We start from the raw sequence: 19,436 nt of genomic DNA, 5'->3' as shown, positions 1-19,436 counted from the left end.
GGTCAACCACAATCAACCATCTTTCGAACTTGAAATTCTCTTGACTTTTGGGACTCATGGGAGATCATATATGCATAATATGATGAAATTTGAAGTATCCCTTGAAATGTTTGATCAATTATGAAGAAGCTTGTTGAAGAAGTCACACAAGATACCCAGATGAACTAGGGTTTCCAAGGCAAACCAATTCCACACTCTTGAAGAATTCTTGATCAAAATAACATACAAAGATCATAGGGAATCATATATGATGCCTAGAGCCATTATGGATAATTTATTGGTTGAACTCTTAGCAATGAGGGTCTTAAACCCTAGATGTGAACTTGATAGATCAAAGGGGATTAAGTGCCCTACCTACAAAAGAGTTAGACAAATGCAAAGACATATTTTTGGTATTTTGGTTAGTAAATGATAAAATACAAAGTATGATACAATCACATAGTGTTTGGTGATCTCTCCCAATACAAACCCAATGAATGAGGGGGAAGGAGGATGTCAAGGTATAATCCCAATGCTAATGCATATGATGAGATAGCATGAGGGATCTTAGGGTCAAAATTGGGGTCTTACACCTTGGCACTCCTTTTTCTGCCTCGGAGGGTTGTGTACCCTAGAAATCCATATATCTTTTATTTCAGTCATAGTATGCTGAACTACGAAAGCTCTAACTTTCTCATTGCATAATGAGAATACGTAGGCAGGTGAATTCAGATTCTCCGCGAGCTACCTTATTCATTGATCATATCATATTCATTTCTCCATTCAATCAATACCATCTTTTTGAGATCAAATACATGTTTCCTTGGATTCCATAATCAACGCCTTCCTTTGAACCAAGAGATGTTTGTCTTGATGTCAAACACTTAATTATCTTTGTTTCTGGTTATGACAAGAGTGTGTATGTCTAGTTTCCACCACATCTTAGTATGTACCTCTTTTACTCTTCGGTTCAGAGTTTCTTTCCTTCATGGGTCCAATATACCATTCTTCTTTAGTTTCAAATTGTTTGTTCCCGATAGTGATATATCGTTCCTTGTATCCAAACAACACTTTCTTGTGGGTCCCATACCCATCCTTTTAGGACATTTGTCCCTCTTGTGAACCAAGAGATGTTTACCTTGATGCCAAACACCTATTTCATTCTCTTTGGTATGATAATACAATGGGTATGCCTCTGTCCCTCCACATCTTAGTCCGTACATCTTTACTCTTGGGTTAAAAGCCAGTTTGCCTTTATGGGTTCCCATGTTACCATCCTGTTGGTACAAGTTATATTATTCATCACTGCAATCATACCCTTGAAGTTGTTTGTCTTGTTAGTCCTAGTTGCTTAGGCAAACACTTCCTTATCTTCCTTTATTTTTGTGGTTGCACGAACTAAGAATGCTCTGACTTTCTCATTGCACGATGAGAATTCATAGGCATAAGAGTTTGAATCCTCCGCGAGCATATTTCTTTATTTCTCCTCATTCATCTCCATGATGCATCCTTAATTCTACCTTCATTCACTTCATGTGATATTTCATCTATTCTTGAGTCAAATACATTATCCCTTTGAGCTTCATCTTATGTCAGCTTGTGAACCAAGAGATGTTTATGTTGTGAAACCAAACACTTAATTCTCTTTGTTTTCTGCTATACCATATAGTGGTAGACGCTTCCGACTAACCCACATATCGGTCAATGCCATTTTTACTCTTGGGTTTAGTTTTCATCCCTTTTTGGAGTTCAAACCACATAATCCTTTGGTTCAAACCATATTTGTTATCACAACTTCTTTCACCTCCCACCATTAGTTCTATGAACTACAGAGCTCTGAATTCCTTATTGCACTATAAGGATATGTAGGCATGAGGGCCTTAATCCTCACCAAGCACTTTATTTATCCTTTCCCTGTTTCCCTTATCCTTTTGTGAGTAATCCTTAGATATAACACATATTCGAGCAAGAACAATCAAAACGGTTGCCATGGAGTACCATGGATGTAAGGGGTGCTAATACCTTCCCCTTGCATAACCGACTTCCTTACCCAAATATTCTCTTTCCTCGGGTTTTATCGATGTTTTCCCTTTCCTTCGGGAATAAATAAAGTTTGATGGTGACTATGTTGTATGTTCGAGCGTATGATGCGTTCGGGCATATTTCCGCGAGCTTCAAGTTACAAGTAACATTTTTAGCAAACAAGTTATCAGTGTGTTCATTTTGACTCACTGATCAAAAGCCCTCACTTACCTAGAATTTATTCTTTGTATTCATTATTTAATTTTAGTTTGAAGAACTAGGGTTCTTTGTGTGCTTGAGCAAATTCTCTTTGCTAAGATCCAATCAGTGGCTCTAAAGCAAAAAGACATGAACGATAACGTGTTAGGAAATTGAATCCATGCTTGATTCATGCTAAAAACACAAGTTCATGATTTTGAAAATTTTGGTTTGAGGTTGAAGACGACAATGACTCCCTCGTGTTTTTTAATTTTCACTCCAAAATTCAAATGATTGACCACTCACAAGGCAACACGTGTTTTTTTTCAAATTTTCTTTTGTCCGTTGTGATCTAGTGTTGTGATCCATTGGTGAGCATGTTTTGACTTTTTTTCCTGGCCGTATGATCATCTGACTTGGCTTTAGTAATTAGATCTGATGGCTCAGGCTTTTTCGCTTATTTTAAATAGTTTTTAAAATCCTTTTTCTTTCAATCAATGGCTCTGGAGCAAAAAGACATGAACGATAATGTGTTGGGAAATTGAATCCATGCTTGATTCATGCTAAAAACACAAGTTCATGATTTTGCAAAATCTGGTTTGAGGTTGAAGACGACAACGATTCCCTCGTGTTTTTTAATTTTCACTCCAAAATCCAAATGATTGACCACTCACAAGGCAACACGTGTTTTTTTCAAATTTTCTTTTGTCCGTTGTGATCTAGTGTTGTGATCCATTGGTGAGCATGTTTTGACTTTTATTCCTGGCCGTATGATCATCTAACTTGGCTTTAGTAATTAGATCTGATGGCTCAGGCTTTTTCGCTTATTTTAATTTTGTTTTAAATAGTTTTTAAAATCCTTTTTCTTTCAAAAAAAAATTAAAAATAGCTCCTTAACTCTTTTTTATTCCATTTTTTTACATAAAATCTCTAAAAATATTTTCTATCTGATTTTATTTTCAAATCATTTTTAAAATCATTTTTAGCATTTATTTGCTATTTTCTCTTATTTTCTTTATTATTTTCATTTTCAATTTAATTTTCAAGCATTTTTAAACATTTTGAGATTCAAATTTTGAGGTCCATTTACTTGTAGTTTTTCTGATCTTCTCTAGTTTTCTCAACCATTTCTCTTATATTTTAATGCTTCTTTGGTATTTTTTTTTCTTTGTTTTCCTTTTAAAATCCTTTTAAATCATTTTAATTTATTTTGTTATTCAAATTTGGTTTGAATTCTGTTTGACTTGAAAAGTTACTTGGTTGATCAATTCTTCATCACTTCTAATTATTATATAGATGGTCCCTAGGTTGCATGAATTTTCATCATTTCAAACATGTTGCTTAAATGTTCATTTGACCATTTTTTATGGTTTGGACTAATGATAGGTTTATCTCTTGGTGTAGCATATGTTTTGGTTTTTGGATTTGATGATAGACAATCCCTTTTGATGACTTGAGCATGTTTTCCAGTCTTTCCTCATCTCCATCTCTCTTCTTTTTTTAGCTATTGTGTTACATTGTTTTATGAGAATGATTTTGTATCATTTATCTAACATGTTTGACACAAATTGTTATTGACCGGCCTCAGATATGTGTGACTTCTACATAAGTCCATTTACGATATCTTAACATAGCGCTAAATTGTTCCAACTCAGTTAAATCCTCATTAACACTAGCATTGACATATTAAATGTGCTAACACCTAATTTTACATTTATGCTCTTTATATTTATGTCATTTACATTCATGTCATTTTCATTTTTGCCTTCTACTTTTTGCCTTTTCTTACTTTCTTATTTGAAAAGAACAAAAACATTATAAAATGGCTAAAACCCTAAAAAGCTTTATTATGATCTTAGGGACTTTGTGTTACTATCTCTTGCTTGAGGAGTATTTTGGACTTTGGACCTTGGGACTTAGTATTTTCCCTTCCTTTGAGTGGTATCTGAGACCTTGTGATCCCTCTGGGCCCTTTGATCTTCAATTCAAAACTTGAATGTTTCTTTGTGGCTTTGTTGTTCATCTGGATCTTTTGATATTCATCTGCTTATGTGTTTTTTCATCTTGTGGCTCAATCCAAAGGGAAAGGAATTTTTGTTTTGACAAATGTCAAATGTTTGCTCCATCTTGTGGTTAGTACATTTGCACACACAAAGGCTTTCTCTTGGGCTATCTTACAATGAGACATTTTATTTCGTGTCACTTACTTTATGCTTTAGGATAGTCTCTTCATCTCCTTACCACTCCTTCAACTTTCAAAACATCTCCTTGCGAAATGTGGAAGTAATGGAGATCGTAGGAAATTGTTTGATTTTATGTATCAAAGAGACCTTGTTTCATGAAAGTTTTTGTTATATATCTATGCTTAAATTTGGGATTTATATGCTAAGTTTTGTTGCTTCTCATCAAGACAAGATTTTGATATGAACTAGTAGAAGACTCGTGTAGGATAACAACATTTATATCTTAAATTATTTATTTGAAATGGAATTTAAGTTAATGAAAAAGAAGAAAAAAAACTGGCGCAGTGTTATGCAGTAAAAAAATAGGATATTACACGGGTATCCAGGAAAAAGGTCGGTGATGGAGACAATAGCTTCAAAGCTCCCATCAAACATTGTTATGTCCTTCTTTTGGGTCCAATATATCAATATACTATCTTTTTCAAAGTTTATATCAATATGTCCTAGTTTCAAAAAAAAATTGATATTGGAACAAAGGCTCTGCCTATTCAATGGGCGGAAGTGTGTAAAAATAAAGGATTTCGCCCATTCAATGGTAAATTTGAGAATGCTTAGGTATCTTATGGTCTTAGTTAAATAGTTGATTAAATACTTTTGGGTTTGTGTTGTTTATGGTTGCGTTGTGATATGAGATTAAGAATGTTAGTTCATCGTCAACTATCTATTGACTTGTGAAACTATTATTTATTTGATAAATTTTATTTTATTTATTTATTATATTAAATATTTTAAACTTATTTTTAGTTAAAAATGTGACGTGATAGAAAATGTGTGTCGTGATGTCATATAGACAATGACATGTCACAAAATTTGATGCCACATACACAAAATTGGAAGGGGACAAAAAAACTCAACAAAAAAAATAGAATGATCAAAAGACTAAAGTTTTTAAAGGAGAACTAAAAATCAAAATAGTCGGATTAAAATTGTGTTAGTCAAAAAAAATTAGAGCACGATAGAGACTAACGCTCGAATTGGACAGGATCATAATAGGCGGTAAAACTCTCTCTTAAAATATTTAACAATGCTGCGTACTTAGAGCTGGATTCGAACTTAGAGTTGGATTCGAATCCAAGTCCTTCTTTCTACTTAAATGGAGTAGCAATTTTAAAACAATTAATAGTGATTCCAGTATTAATTTGGTAGATCAAATTGATTTGTTGCTGCATTGTAACAAAATATTTATGAAGGGCTAAATATGTTTGTGGTCCTCTTAAATATCTCAAATTTTATTTTTTATTTTTTAAAATATTATCTTCAAAGAATTGTCCTCCTAAAATTTTTCACTCACATTTTTTATCCATAATACTAAAATCATCGTTAAAACAATTGTTAATTCAGTCGTTGAATAATAAATTGTCTTTAAAACTGTTGTTAATTCAGTCACTAAGTTGTAAAAGTCGTCGCTAAATTGCATGAGAGACAAAAAATATGGATATAAAAATTTATGAGGATCATTTTTCGAATGAAAAGTTTTGAAAAATTAAAAATAAAATTTAAAATATTTAGGAGAATCACAGAGATATTTAATCATTTTTATTTATAAAATAATATTTGTTTGAATTATCATGAAATCAGTTTTATATGATTCACATATACCATGATTTGATATTCACACTCCATCCGAAAAGGGTGCTTCCAAAATTTCAAGCATCACTTCTAAATGGACTAATAGTAATAAAGAATGAGTTAATTACTAATTTAGTTATCAAAACTAAAATTATATGACCAGACAATCTTATCTTTAAATTAATTAAATTTAAAATGATTGTTAAGACTGAAAGTCATCCATTTCAGAAATTATTTTGAGTTTTTATTGATTTCAAAATTAAACTTCATAATACCTCCAATTTAAAGAACTTAAATAGCCGTTCACTCCAAAATAAATAAAGCTGCAATCAAGACAAGCATGTACTGCCTCCTAATTGCTCAGAAGAGATACCCTGTCAGCTTCTATCAAATTGAGGTTCATTGTTTAATATATATATATATATATATATATATATATATATATATATATATATATATATATATATATATATATATATATATATATATATATAAAAGAAAGCAAACACTAATCAAACAAATTTTACTTGGTCAATCACATAATTTAATTAATTGTCATCAATAGTATTGACATAGGATAGGATATTACTTTTTTAAGGTTCAATACATTTACAGAAAAATATTTGCATATTATTTAATATAAGAGGTTCTCACAAACAATTAAATTTACAATTTTTCCAATCAATCAACTTTTACCAATTCTTATTAATTGAGTGGACATATCATCTATTTTTAGGGATTTGGATTGATTTACATTTTTCATATGTATTCAATTTTAAAAAATTTATAAATCAATTCATTCATGAAGTTGAACTTAGACGAAAAAATTTAATACCCGAAGAATATGTGTACCTTTGATATAGAGGGTTATTCTCGAGCAAGTTGTTGATTTTATCTCTACCGTTGATATGCATTTAATGACCTTCCACATCTACATCGGATCATCCAATGACTATTTTAATCATCCATCCCTCTCTAACGCTTTCAAATGTTAATTTTATGGATACTTTTCTGATCATCGAGACTTCTACTACCATATTAGATGTTTTTTCTTCTTATTTTTAACCTATCAACCTATTCTACCACCATATGATAATTGTTCAAGTACAGGATGTGGATTATTTTAGAAGTGGTTAAGATAAAAATCAAACATGATTAATTAACCGAATAAAAGATATTTAAACAGTAAAAAATATATGGCTTAAATGCAGTTTTATTTCTGTATTGTGATTTTCTTAACTTTTTAGCCCCGTTTAAAAAGAAATTAGTTATTTGGTCCCTCTTTATCATACTTCATTTTTTTTGATAATTCTGTTTCACTTGTCACTCAAACCTATGACATGACATTTTAAAATTGGCCACACTTACTAAATAATTTTGTCATGTATATTATTAATACTTTTTTTATCATTAATTTGATTTTTTTTAAAAATTATATTATTATTATTATTAATTTAAAATGAAATTATAAAAATAGATTCATCACTTCACTGCTCTTCATCTTCCATCTCCAATGTACCTTCCAACCCATATCGGAAACCCTAAAAATAGAATCATAACTTCTCTTCATCTTTCTAAGTGTTCATCGTTTAATTTGTTTGTGTTGGTCGTTTCCTTGTACATGGTGTACCGGCTGCGATGAATAACCCACCAAAGCTTTTAGAAAAATAATTGAAGAAGTAAAATTTTGTGTTAGGTATGTGTTTTTCTGTCTCCTTTTAAGAAAACTAAGTTAGTGGGTGTTTTGATTTGTCATTTTTTTTCCTTTTACGGAAACCTTAATTTTCTATCAATATTGTGTATTCCCAATGTATTGAAATTATAGTCTTGAAATTATAGTATATGATCCCGTTGTATTCAAATTTGTTGTATGTGGTCCCATTTAATTGAAATTTGTTGTATGTGGTCCCATTGTATAGAAACCTTAATAGTTTAATCTGACATATTGTCCCTTTAGACTTATATGGTTACTTTTAATGTTATATAGGTCTTCTAGTTTCCAAATCATTAGGTTAAGAATTCACTATCGGGGCACACTTGTACACACCCCTATCGGGGCACACTTGTACACACCCCTATTAAATGGTATTTGGATGGGGAAGTGTCAAAAATGAGTTGGAAATGGGACGTTGATTATATATTTGATTCAAGTAGCGGTCTTATGTTTGAAAGGATTTATGTTTGTTTACAAGTATGTAAAGCTGGATTTGCAATTGGAAGGGATGGAAATAATCAAATATTTCCAATTGTATATGTTGTTGTAAAGGCTAAGACAAAGGATTTCGCAAATCTTCTGATTGAGGACTTGCAATACATAAATCATAGGCCATATGCTTTCATGGTTGATCAACAAGAGGTAACATGTATTAATGTATTATGTTTGTATTGTTTTATAAGGACTTGTCTCGGCACTTCAAGGTATCAGTGCACATGTTGAGCAGCGCCTTTTTGTTAAACATTTGTATGGAAATTGAAAAAAGAAGTTCTCTGGGATGGAGTTGAAAGAAACTATATGGAGTGCAGCAAGTGCTACTACAATTCCAGCATGGGAGAGGTCAATGTTAAAGATGAATGATGAGCCTAAGAATTGAGGAACAAGACAAATTATGAGCTTAGAAATCTACATGTGCTGCCTTGAAATTTTGTCATAGTTATATGCCATAAGTGTGGAGCACTTGGTCACAACATGAAGAGTTGCAAGAGAAAAGAGCTATAGATAGAGTCATGCCAAAGGGTAGAAACAAGGCCAAAAAGGCAAAGATAATCAATACCAAGATAAAGACAAAGACCAAGGCCAAGAAGACAAATTCAACAATTGTAACCAAAATAGGAAGTTCATCACAGGGACCACCTTCTACACAACCAACTCAAGAATAGTTTTAGGATGATCAAGTTGTTATTTTGTAATGTGTATTTTGTAATGTCTATTTTTTGTCATGACCAAGTTGTTGTCATGAGCAAGTTTATATTTTGCTATGTTTAAGAACAAGTTGTATGTTTATGATATTTCTGATATTTTGTGTAATGTTTAAAAACAAGTTGTATGAACAAGATGTTTCTGATATTTTATGTAATGTTTATGAACAAGTTTCTAATATTCTGATATTTTAGGAAATGTTTATGAATAAGTTTATGATATTCTGATATATCTGAGATTTTGTGAAATGTTTCTATTATTTGTGCAATGTCATATTAATAAATCAAACTCTGTCAAAACTCATAAAATGCTTTGTTATGAACACGTTTTTGATATTCTGATATTCTGATATTTTGTGCAATATTCATCTTCATTCAATATTAAAATGTTACATTCAAAGTTAACATATGTTACAAAATATCACATTCAACTAAATCAAATCAACTATTATATTACATTTGATAAAACTAATTCAATTAACAATACAAATGTGTTGGACACAGTAAATTTCATCATAATGTTCATAAATTTCAAATTCATCTTTATTTCTTCCTCTTTGATTTTGGCTTCATTCACTTTTATCTTTTCTTGATCCAATTTTTGGTGCAGTAAAGTGATTTGTTCTTTGACTCTTCGAAACATTTCTTCATTATATCTGATAAAGTGGTTGCACCTTTTATACCCTGCAGCTGGAATGAAAGAACATAGATGAAGGAATTTAACAAACATTGAAAAATCCATGAGGAAAAGTACCTTATACATCTCATCACACCAAAAAACGACGACCTGGGTTGAAATCGATCCATGATGTCATCAATGGAGATTCGAGTTCACATATGCATTATTTCGAAATGAACAGCCAAGGGATTTATTACTAGATTTCGATCATCAAGACATGATTAGTTGCATTAATCAAGTGGAAACGAAATACCAACAAGAAAAAGAGATGAAAATGAAATTTAAGGTTTGTTTTATATGAATGGGGATGAACATCATGTTGAGAAGGAATTTTATAATAATAATAATAATAATAATATAAATTATATTCTATATTTATTTAAAATCAGACTAATAATAAAAAATGTTTTAATATTATAAATTTAATGACACGGCAAAATTATTATTTAATAAGTGGAGTCAGTTTTAATCTGTTATCGGATAGATTTAAGTGAAAATGAAAAAAAAAAATATATAGAATATGATAAAAAGGACCAAATAATTAAATTTTCTTAAATGAGACTAAAAAATCAGAAGAATTATAATAATAGAATCAATTGTATTTAACCAAAAAAATATTTATGCCGTTAGCGCATATGAATTAAAATTTTATATAGTATGGAATACAAAAATAAAATATAATAATTCAATTTAAATTTAAAATAAACTGATTTGTAATGAGATGGAACTTGGAACCAATAGTGCTCAGATTTATTTAGATTCGTTTGGTTTGACTCTTATCTAGAAGGTTATCCGGCATGGATGCCTACTCAATTTTGTAAGCATCCTCAATTATATATCACTCTCAAAATAATGTTTCCACGATGTATGATTATATAAAAAGAATACGTTGCCAAAGTCAATTTTGTAGCAATTAATTAACAAATCATTATGCTTAATCAGTCACAAATCACACTAACGTAATAGGAACTTTTGTCTTATATGCCGTCCTACAAATAGACATGCAACTATGAGTATCTTCTATGTAAGGTTAGCCTCAACACTTATCAAGAAATTAAGAAAAACCAAAACAAGTTTCATACAATTTTTAGTATTGTTGTGAAGAACATCATTGCAAGGTTGCAACAATATGTTTGAAGGTAGAAATGCGTCTGCACATAATATGTTGCTAGGATTTATTGCCGGCATTTCAACTGTTATGGCATTGGCCTTATTGTTCTGTCTCTTATGGAAAAGGATTATTCCATTTCTTAAACAACCTAACACTTTGAAAGGTGAGATGAGACTTATTGCTACAAGAAAATAATTTGTTTGTGTGATCGAACTCGGCTTTAGATTTTTTTTACTTTTGATGCAGGAAAGGAGTATAAAGGCTTGAAATATGATAAAACGTCTTTAAGGTGTTTTAAGATTGAGGAACTAGAGAGAGCTACACAAAATTTTAGCCAAGATTGCTTATTGGGTTCTGGTGCGTTTGGTAATGTTTACAAGGGAACTTTTGAGTTAGAAGGAATATTAGCCATAAAGAGACCTCATTCTGAATCATTCTTAAGTGTTGAAGAATTCAGAAATGGTTAGCATCAAAAAATATACACTTACTTGTTTGTCTTTTACCAATGCTTTTCACAGCTCTTTAATCTTTTGTAGTTAATAGTTTTTCTTTGTTGTTGGCAGAAGTTAGGCTTCTTTCAGCTGCAAAGCACAAGAATCTTGTTGGTCTGGTTGGATATTGTGAAGAACCAGGTAATAACTATATGAAGTTAATAAGTTGTTAGGTATGATATTCAACATAAATTCATGCTAAAATGGACTGATTATTTTTTATCAGAACGAGATGGAGCAAAAATACTAGTCTATGAATATGTATCCAATGGTTCACTCCTTGAGTACATGATGGGTAAGTTTACTGTTTTTCCTTCTTAAAGCATATTATGTTACCATGATCGTTGCGAAACAAATAAAGTGTTTGTTCGAAGAGATATGGTTCAGAGATATACTTGTAATTTAGACCCTAATATAATATATGACTTGTAATATTGAAACTTTAAATCTTTATGTGGCTTCGGTGTAGATCACAATTTAAAACCATGACTGTTATATCCGATTCTAACACCAATGACAATTATTGGCATTTGTAGGAAATAGAAGGAGAAGCTTAACTTGGAAGCAAAGAATAAACATAGCAATAGGAGCAGCAAAAGGTATAACTTTTAAATGATAATCCATGTTCATTTAACAAAAAGATCTCTAAATTAAACATAGAATTTCTTGGTACCTTTTATAGGCATAGCTTATTTGCATGAAGAGGTGAAGCCAAGCATCATCCACCGTGACATCAAACCAAGTAACATACTATTAGGGGAAGGTTTTGAGGCCAAAGTTTCAGATTTTGGGCTGGTGAAATCAGGTCCTACTGGTGATCAATCACATGTGAGTAGCCAAATCAAAGGGACACCAGGGTACCTTGATCCTGCATATTGTTCAAGCTGCCATTTGACCAAATTCAGTGATGTGTATAGCTTTGGTGTCATACTTTTGCAACTTATTTCAGCTAGACCTGCTGTGGATAATGCTGAAAATTCAAGCAACCAACATATTATTGATTGGGTAAGCAATGCATAAAGACCTCAATCTTTCATTATACATCTAGGAAAGTTCTACTATATTGATCCCGTCTTTGAATGCGTGCAAGACGAACTATCGCATCTGCCTCAATATTTGTCATGATTATATCATGGATAAATAGGGTCAAATTGTGATAAAATAAAGTCTGTTATTGGCTTTTTACAGTTGAATCATGACTAACCTACACAGGGTCTAAAATAATTAAGACGACCGGATAAACTATCATTGTAACAGCTTTGTATGGGTTGCAGGCAAGGCCTAGCATAGAGAAAGGTAGCATTGAAGAAATCATGGATGCAAATCTATTTTGTGAAAGTGAGCCATGCAATATGAAAGTTATGTTGAAAATGGGACAACTTGGTATGAGATGTGTGGCCCAAGAACCAAAACATCGTCCCACAATGATCCATGTTTGTAAAGAACTAGAGCAGGCCCTCTACTCAGATGATAACTTCAGAAACAAGGATTCAGAAACTCTTGGTTTTTCACATAGCTTTGTGAGCATAGATGGTGTTGGATTTGAGAAATTTCATGTTGATATGGATAGCTTCTCCTTTAAAAGCACAAACTTAAGGTGCCTAGAAAATAATAGTATTAGTATTGACATTGACAAAAACAATTTGAGAAGGATACAATAGATGTCAAAATGTTTAATGAAATATAATATTGAGGCTTCAACGGATTTTGAACCCGATTCTCGTCATTATTACAAAATCAAATTTTAAAATGAAGATTATCTTTGCTTATAAATATATGTGTGATACTAGTTGGCTGTATTTAAATTTTAGAACAAGCTAATAAAAGAATATTTAAAAACAAGGGTTAAAAGTTTGTCATACAGGACAACTCTAGAGATCTTATGAAATGAGGGATCATATGCCAACATGAGGTTATTTATATTCTTCACTTTTTAAATTCTCCTTTTATTTACCATACTTTCTAAAGATGAATACTTGAAAATGAAAAACAATATTGTATTAACTAAGTAGTTTGGCTTAAATAGTTGAAGAATTTAAGTTAAAAATAAATTGTTTGAAAAAGTATAAGATAAATTTTGACTTAAATAATTTTTATTAAGATTTTGTTTTTTTATTGAACTAGTAGTCAACACTATTAATCATTATAAATGCTAGGAGGGGGAGTGTGGTGACAGGGGTATATCCGGGTCATCAGAGTAATTTTTCTTACAACTAAATCACTAAACTGTAACACCGAGGACATAATAATACCTAATTCTTCTAAAATAAGAGTTTTAAAAGAAAAATATCGAAACAGTTCTTTATGTGAGAATTTTTTTTAAATAAACAATTTTTAAAAAAAATTACAAAAATAACTTGTATTTCAAAAAAATTGTAAAAATGGATACATTTGTGCCCTAATTTATACATGGGCGCCACCCTAGATTGCGTCTACCCTTAATTGGAGCGCAAGTCGCCACTAGGAGTGGCGCCTACTCCTATTTTCTTTTTTTTTTTAATTTTTTTTGCTTTTTTTTTTAATTTTTTTTAATATGTTTTTAATTATTTTTTTAATTTTTTAAATCTTTTTTAACTTATTTTAAATTTATTAATTTATATTTATATTTGCAAGATATTATTTACAAGATATTTTTTTTAACATATATATAAATAATATATTTTACAAGATATATATATATATATATATATATATATATATATATATATATATATATATATATATATATTAATTTAATTTATAACTAAATAATATTATTTATAAATTATTAAAATATATTAATTTATATACATGTAAATAAATAATATTATGTATATATTTGTAAAATACACAAGATATATATATTAATATATATATATATATATATATATATATATATATATATATATATATATATATATATATATATATATTAATTTATATTAATAAACACAATATATTTATATTAAAATAATACACAAGACAAATATTATAAAATTTAATTAAAATGCATTATTAATTTGGGATTTATCACATATTATGCGGTCCCTGGTACGATCCGCACGGGGGAGGTCTAACTACTCGTCTAGACGGCTCACGTGGTGGTGGTGCTTCCCTATTCCCACCCCTAGTCCTAACGCGTCCCCTTGCCGTTTTCCGTTGTGGTTGGGTCGAAGTCCCTTCAATGCTGTAGGAAAGGCGGGTGCCCTCTACGCCCTCAAAGCTTTGTCTCGGTGGGACAAACTGACTCCTGTTGGGTGCGCCCTCGAAATGTGGCCTTTGGTAGTTGAGGGTTGAATCGGGTTGGCTAAAGAACAATGTCTGTTGTGGTGTGTAGTAGTCTTGTTGGTAATCCTCTTGTATACCTGTGTCGGGGCTAAGTAGAGGACTGGAAGAGCCCGGGACATCGTCGTGATGGAAGTGTTGGGATTGGTGTTGGTGGGGGGATTGAGTTTGTGGTAGGTGTTGGGACTGTTGATGGTGGTGGGAATGTTGAGGTTGGTGTTGGTAATCTTCATGATATTGGGGTTGAGTTTGTGGTATGTAGTGTTGATTTGGTTGGGGGTGGACATGTGTTGTGGTGGTTGTTGTTGGTAATACGGTGGTGGTGGTTGTTGTTGGTAATACGGTGGTGGTGGTTGTTGTTGGTAATATTGTGGTGGTTGTTGTTGTTGGGAATATTGTGGTGGTTGTTGTTGTTGGAAATATGGTTGTTGCATTCGGGGATCGTCCAAATAGAACGGGTCATACACAATCATTTCTGGATTTGTATTTGCTCTATATCAATCCACATATTCCCTTGTCGGCTTCATTTCGTTGGGCGCCACCGGAAATTGTAGAACATAGTGGGCACGCTCTTTCCACATTTTACGGAACTTCTTTGCAAATGCCTTCCAATTTTGGGCATACCACTGGTGGCTGACTTTTTTAAGATGCCAAGGTTCCAAAGACATTGGGGGCCTGGGATTTCTTGATGCATTCTAAATTGCAGTTTGACACGGTCACTTTGGTGCATCTCCACAGTGGTGAACCGCATGATAGCCGTTTTTGCTGTCCAAACAGCTGCATCTTCGGGGTTGGGTTGATGTTCCAATCCCAAATATGGCCTCCAAATAAAATGCAAAGAAAAAAATAAATATGTTATTTATTGAGAATGCTTGATATTAATAAATTAGTTAGGAGATGAATGATTTAGTGGTAATACATCTTGTGCTCGGAGACGATCCAAGAGTTGACGATAAAATATTATTTTATTTTTCGGGGTAAGACTGTAATCTAGTCCAGTTGCAATGAACCTAAACAAAAAAAGATAAATAATATTATTTACAAATATTTATAGAATAAATATACAAAATGAAATAACATCATAAATTTACCTAGTTGCGTAGGGGAAGGAGTAGACGTTAGGATTTTCGAGGGCTAGCCTCGGCAATCTCCACCACCCTCATGTTTGGAGCAAAATAGCACATCCAGAAAATGTATAGTGGTCATTTTGTGCATTTTTACACAAAGAGCTATATAGGAAAGCCAATACAGCAGAACCCCAACTATACGTGCTTATTCTATCTATGTCCTCGAGCAAACTCAAGTACATAAAGTTTATGCTATTTCCCGTGCCTTCGGGAAATAGCAAGTTCCCAAACAATAACATAATGTAAAACCTTATTTTTATTATTTTTTCTTGTTCGGACGAATCCTCAGTCAAAATTATAGCGTCGTGGTAGAATTGGAGGCTCGATAGTTTAATACCCTAGCTCCTTGCTTTTGCAGATCCCTCATCCTCGACCAGATCTACGCCCAACATTTGAACACATAGTTCGTTGGGCTGTTGAACATTTCCAGACACAGGCTTACCATCTATTCGAAGACCCAAAAGCATGTACACGTCCTCTAGTGTGACGGTACATTCACCAATTGGTAGGTGAAAAGTGTGTGTCTCTGGTCTCCAACGTTCACACAAAGCAAGAATAAATTTCACATCAATTGTGGCATTTACCACATGCATAACATGACCGAACCCCGTACGCTCTATGTAAGGTACGCACCATGGGTCTGGATAAGCCATAGGGTGTGAACGTTGACGAAATTTCTTGGGATCCTTTAAAAACAAACAATATAAATAATCATTAGATTGGAGTTTTAAAAAATAAATTATAAACATACGAAAGAGGCAATGTTCAAGAAAAACTTACGAATGAGGCAATGTTTGCCCTAGTGCCTCTGTGTTATTGGCCCATGGTAAGAAGAGACATGATTGTAATGTAGAACGTAGGTTTATTGATGAAAAGTTTCGCCGGAGTTCTCTGAATAAAAGTGTTAGTGGCTGATGAAAATTTTCAAGAATGACCTGCTATTTATAACCGTATTCAAATAGTATGATTATGTAAAAAAATTGGACACATGTAACGCATGCAAAAATTTGGGAAGGAGTAACGCATGCAAAGTTGGCTGGGAATCTTGCAGGCTAGGTGGAGCTGCATGCATGTCTTCACATAAGACACGTCTACTGCATGCATCAGTAGGTCAGGATAAGACATGAACTCGCCACTCTAGGTGGCGAATACATTGAAGTCTTGTCTTGTTTGAGAATCTTGCAGGCTAGGTGGAGCTGCATGCATGTAATAATTTTGACACGTCTACTGCATGCATCAGTAGGTCAGGATAAGACATGAACTCGCCACTCTAGGTGGTGAATACATTGAAGTCTTGTCTTGTCTGAAAATCTTGCAGGCTAGGTGGAGCTGCATGCATGTAGAGATAAGGAGACTTAAATGGATACTTAAATATTTAGTTAAATCGATTCAATTGATAACTGGAGAAAAATTATATGAAGGTTGGGAGTACAAATCTAAATACTTAATGAATTACAGTTATTAAGCTATTTGACCAAAATTAAAACAGTTCAAAATATTAATATTTAGTTGATTTTCTGCTATTTGAGATGAGTTTGAAAAAAATTCTTTAGGCATGCGTGGAAATCTTGCAGACTAGGTGGTGAAGACATTTGATGGATAGGCATGCGTGAGAATCTTGCAGGCTAGGTGCAGACTAGGTGCAGGCTAGGTGGATAGGTTAGCATGCATTGGTACAGATTAGGTTGCACTTGTCTTGTCTAGGGGAAGGCTTGGTGGTAGTGTTGCATGCAAAAATGTGACACGTCTAACGCATGCATCACAATTGAATCCGTGTATGTAGGCATGCGTGGGAATCTTGCAGACTAGGTGGTGAAGACATTTGATGGATAGACATGTGTGGGAATCTTGCAGGCTAGGTGCAGGCTAGGTGGATAGGTTAGCATGCATTGGTACAGATTAGGTTGCACTTGTCTTGTCTAGGGGAAGGCTTGGTGGATGTGTGAGTATAAGTATTCACACAAATTTTCACAAAGGTATTCACAAAATCTTCACAATATCTTCACATATTTCACACATATCTTCACATATCATGGCATCTTCATCACAATACAAAATCAAAGCTCACGTGAATGGTGAGACTTATGAATGTGATATGTCTGGCTTCCTATTTAGAAACACCGATTGCACTCGTTTTTGTCTAAATAGAGGAGCTGACTTCTCTTATCTGAAAAAAAAGATTGAGTCCAAACTTAGACAACCTGTGTCCCAAATTTTTTATCAACAATCTTTTTTTTCTGAAAATAACTCAGTCAGGTTTTATAAGTCATTGATTCAAAATGACATGGAGGCACAATACATGTTTCGTAACCATGAGTATTCTGGTTACGATTATATAGTGTTGTACATTGTGTTGGAACAATTTCAACCAACTCAGAATATTCAGTCACAGGTTATTGATCATGTGGTTGATAACGAACAAGATGTTGAACACCCCGTTGAAGACGATGTGGTTGATGATGCAGAAGACGTGGTTGATGACTTGGTGAACCGTGATTCCGAAGACGAAGACCAAGTACAGATACCTATAACGCAACGCTACTCACCGCTTGCGCACTTCACAACCCTTAACTTGGGAGAGGATCAGCCCTCATCAGATATGTTCTACAACCCATATATGAGGTCTGATGAGGAGTTAAAGAAGGGTGACCAATTTCGGACCAAGGAAGAGTGTCTGTTAGCAATAAAAAACTGGCACTTGAAAAACTGTGTTGACTACGATGTTAACAAATCAAACCCGGAAAGATACGTTATTTTATGCAAAAACCCGGAGTGTGGGTATAGGTTGATGGCATCATACAAGAAGAAACATAATGCGTGGGCGATAAGGTCCATTTCTCAAGCTCAAACTTGCGTCAACACAAACATGGCACAGGATCATCGCAAACTTAGCCATGATATGATCTGCCATTCCATAATACCTCTTGTTGAAGCTGACCCGTCACTCAAGGTCAAAACTATTATCTCCCATTGTGTTGCTGTTTTCAAATATACACCGTCGTACAGAAAGGCTTGGTTAGCGAAAACCAAGGCAATTGAACTGGTATGCGGTAATTGGGAGGAATCATACAAACAACTTCCGCGCTACCTGGCTGCACTACATTTGTATTCACCTAGGACGGTTTCTATAATGGAGACCTTGCCGGCACAATCCCCTGACGGAACTCGTCTAGAAGGTAATGGAATATTCCATAGACTTTTCTGGGCATTTCGTCCCTGCATCATCGGTTTCACATTCTGCAAGCCGCTTATTCAAGTCGATGGAACTTGGTTGTATGGGAAATACAAAGGATCGTTACTGATGGCGGTCGCACAAGATGGAAATTCTAATATTTTCCCAATAGCCTTTGCATTGGTAGAAGGAGAAACGGCTGCTGCTTGGAGTTTCTTCCTTAAGAATCTCCGAACGCACGTGACTCCACAAGCTGGCATTTATGTGATTTCTGACAGGCACGCTTCTATAGACAGTGCATACAATAATCCAGCAAATGGTTGGCATGACCCCCCGTCTACGCACGTCTACTGCATCAGGCATATTGCTCAAAATTTTGTGCGGGAGTTCAAATATAATTTCTTGAAGCAAAATTTGATAAACGTGGGGTATGCATTAAACCAACCTGGATTCCAATACTACCGCCGGGAAATAGTGTTGGCAAATTCTGATGCAGGGAGGTGGATCGATAATATTGATAGAGCAAAGTGGACTAGGTCATACGACGATGGGGTGAGGTGGGGCCACATGACAACAAATCTTGTGGAATCAATAATCGACGTCTTTAAGGGCATATGTAACCTCCCGGTAACCGCTTTGGTGAGTGCGACCTATTTTCGGATGGC

The 19,436-nt window shown here is 33.4% G+C and overlaps 1 protein-coding gene across 1 annotated transcript; it reads left to right on the top strand.

Moving 5' to 3' along the window:
- The first annotated feature begins 10,628 nt into the window (after positions 1–10,628).
- Positions 10,629–12,909, top strand: LOC127135379 (receptor-like protein kinase THESEUS 1). The gene is made up of 7 exons (XM_051062107.1): positions 10,629–10,880; positions 10,964–11,179; positions 11,281–11,349; positions 11,435–11,503; positions 11,745–11,807; positions 11,891–12,213; positions 12,483–12,909. The coding sequence occupies exons 1-7, from the start codon at positions 10,736–10,738 to the stop codon at positions 12,867–12,869; spliced, it is 1,272 nt and encodes a 423-aa protein (XP_050918064.1). The 5' UTR covers positions 10,629–10,735; the 3' UTR covers positions 12,870–12,909.
- The last annotated feature ends 6,527 nt before the right edge of the window (positions 12,910–19,436 follow it).

Source organism: Lathyrus oleraceus, chromosome 4 (genome assembly GCF_024323335.1).
Source record: "Lathyrus oleraceus cultivar Zhongwan6 chromosome 4, CAAS_Psat_ZW6_1.0, whole genome shotgun sequence".
Lineage (NCBI taxonomy): Eukaryota > Viridiplantae > Streptophyta > Magnoliopsida > Fabales > Fabaceae > Lathyrus > Lathyrus oleraceus.
Note: the sequence above shows the minus strand (reverse complement) of the source record. Positions and strands in the feature narration are given on the sequence as shown.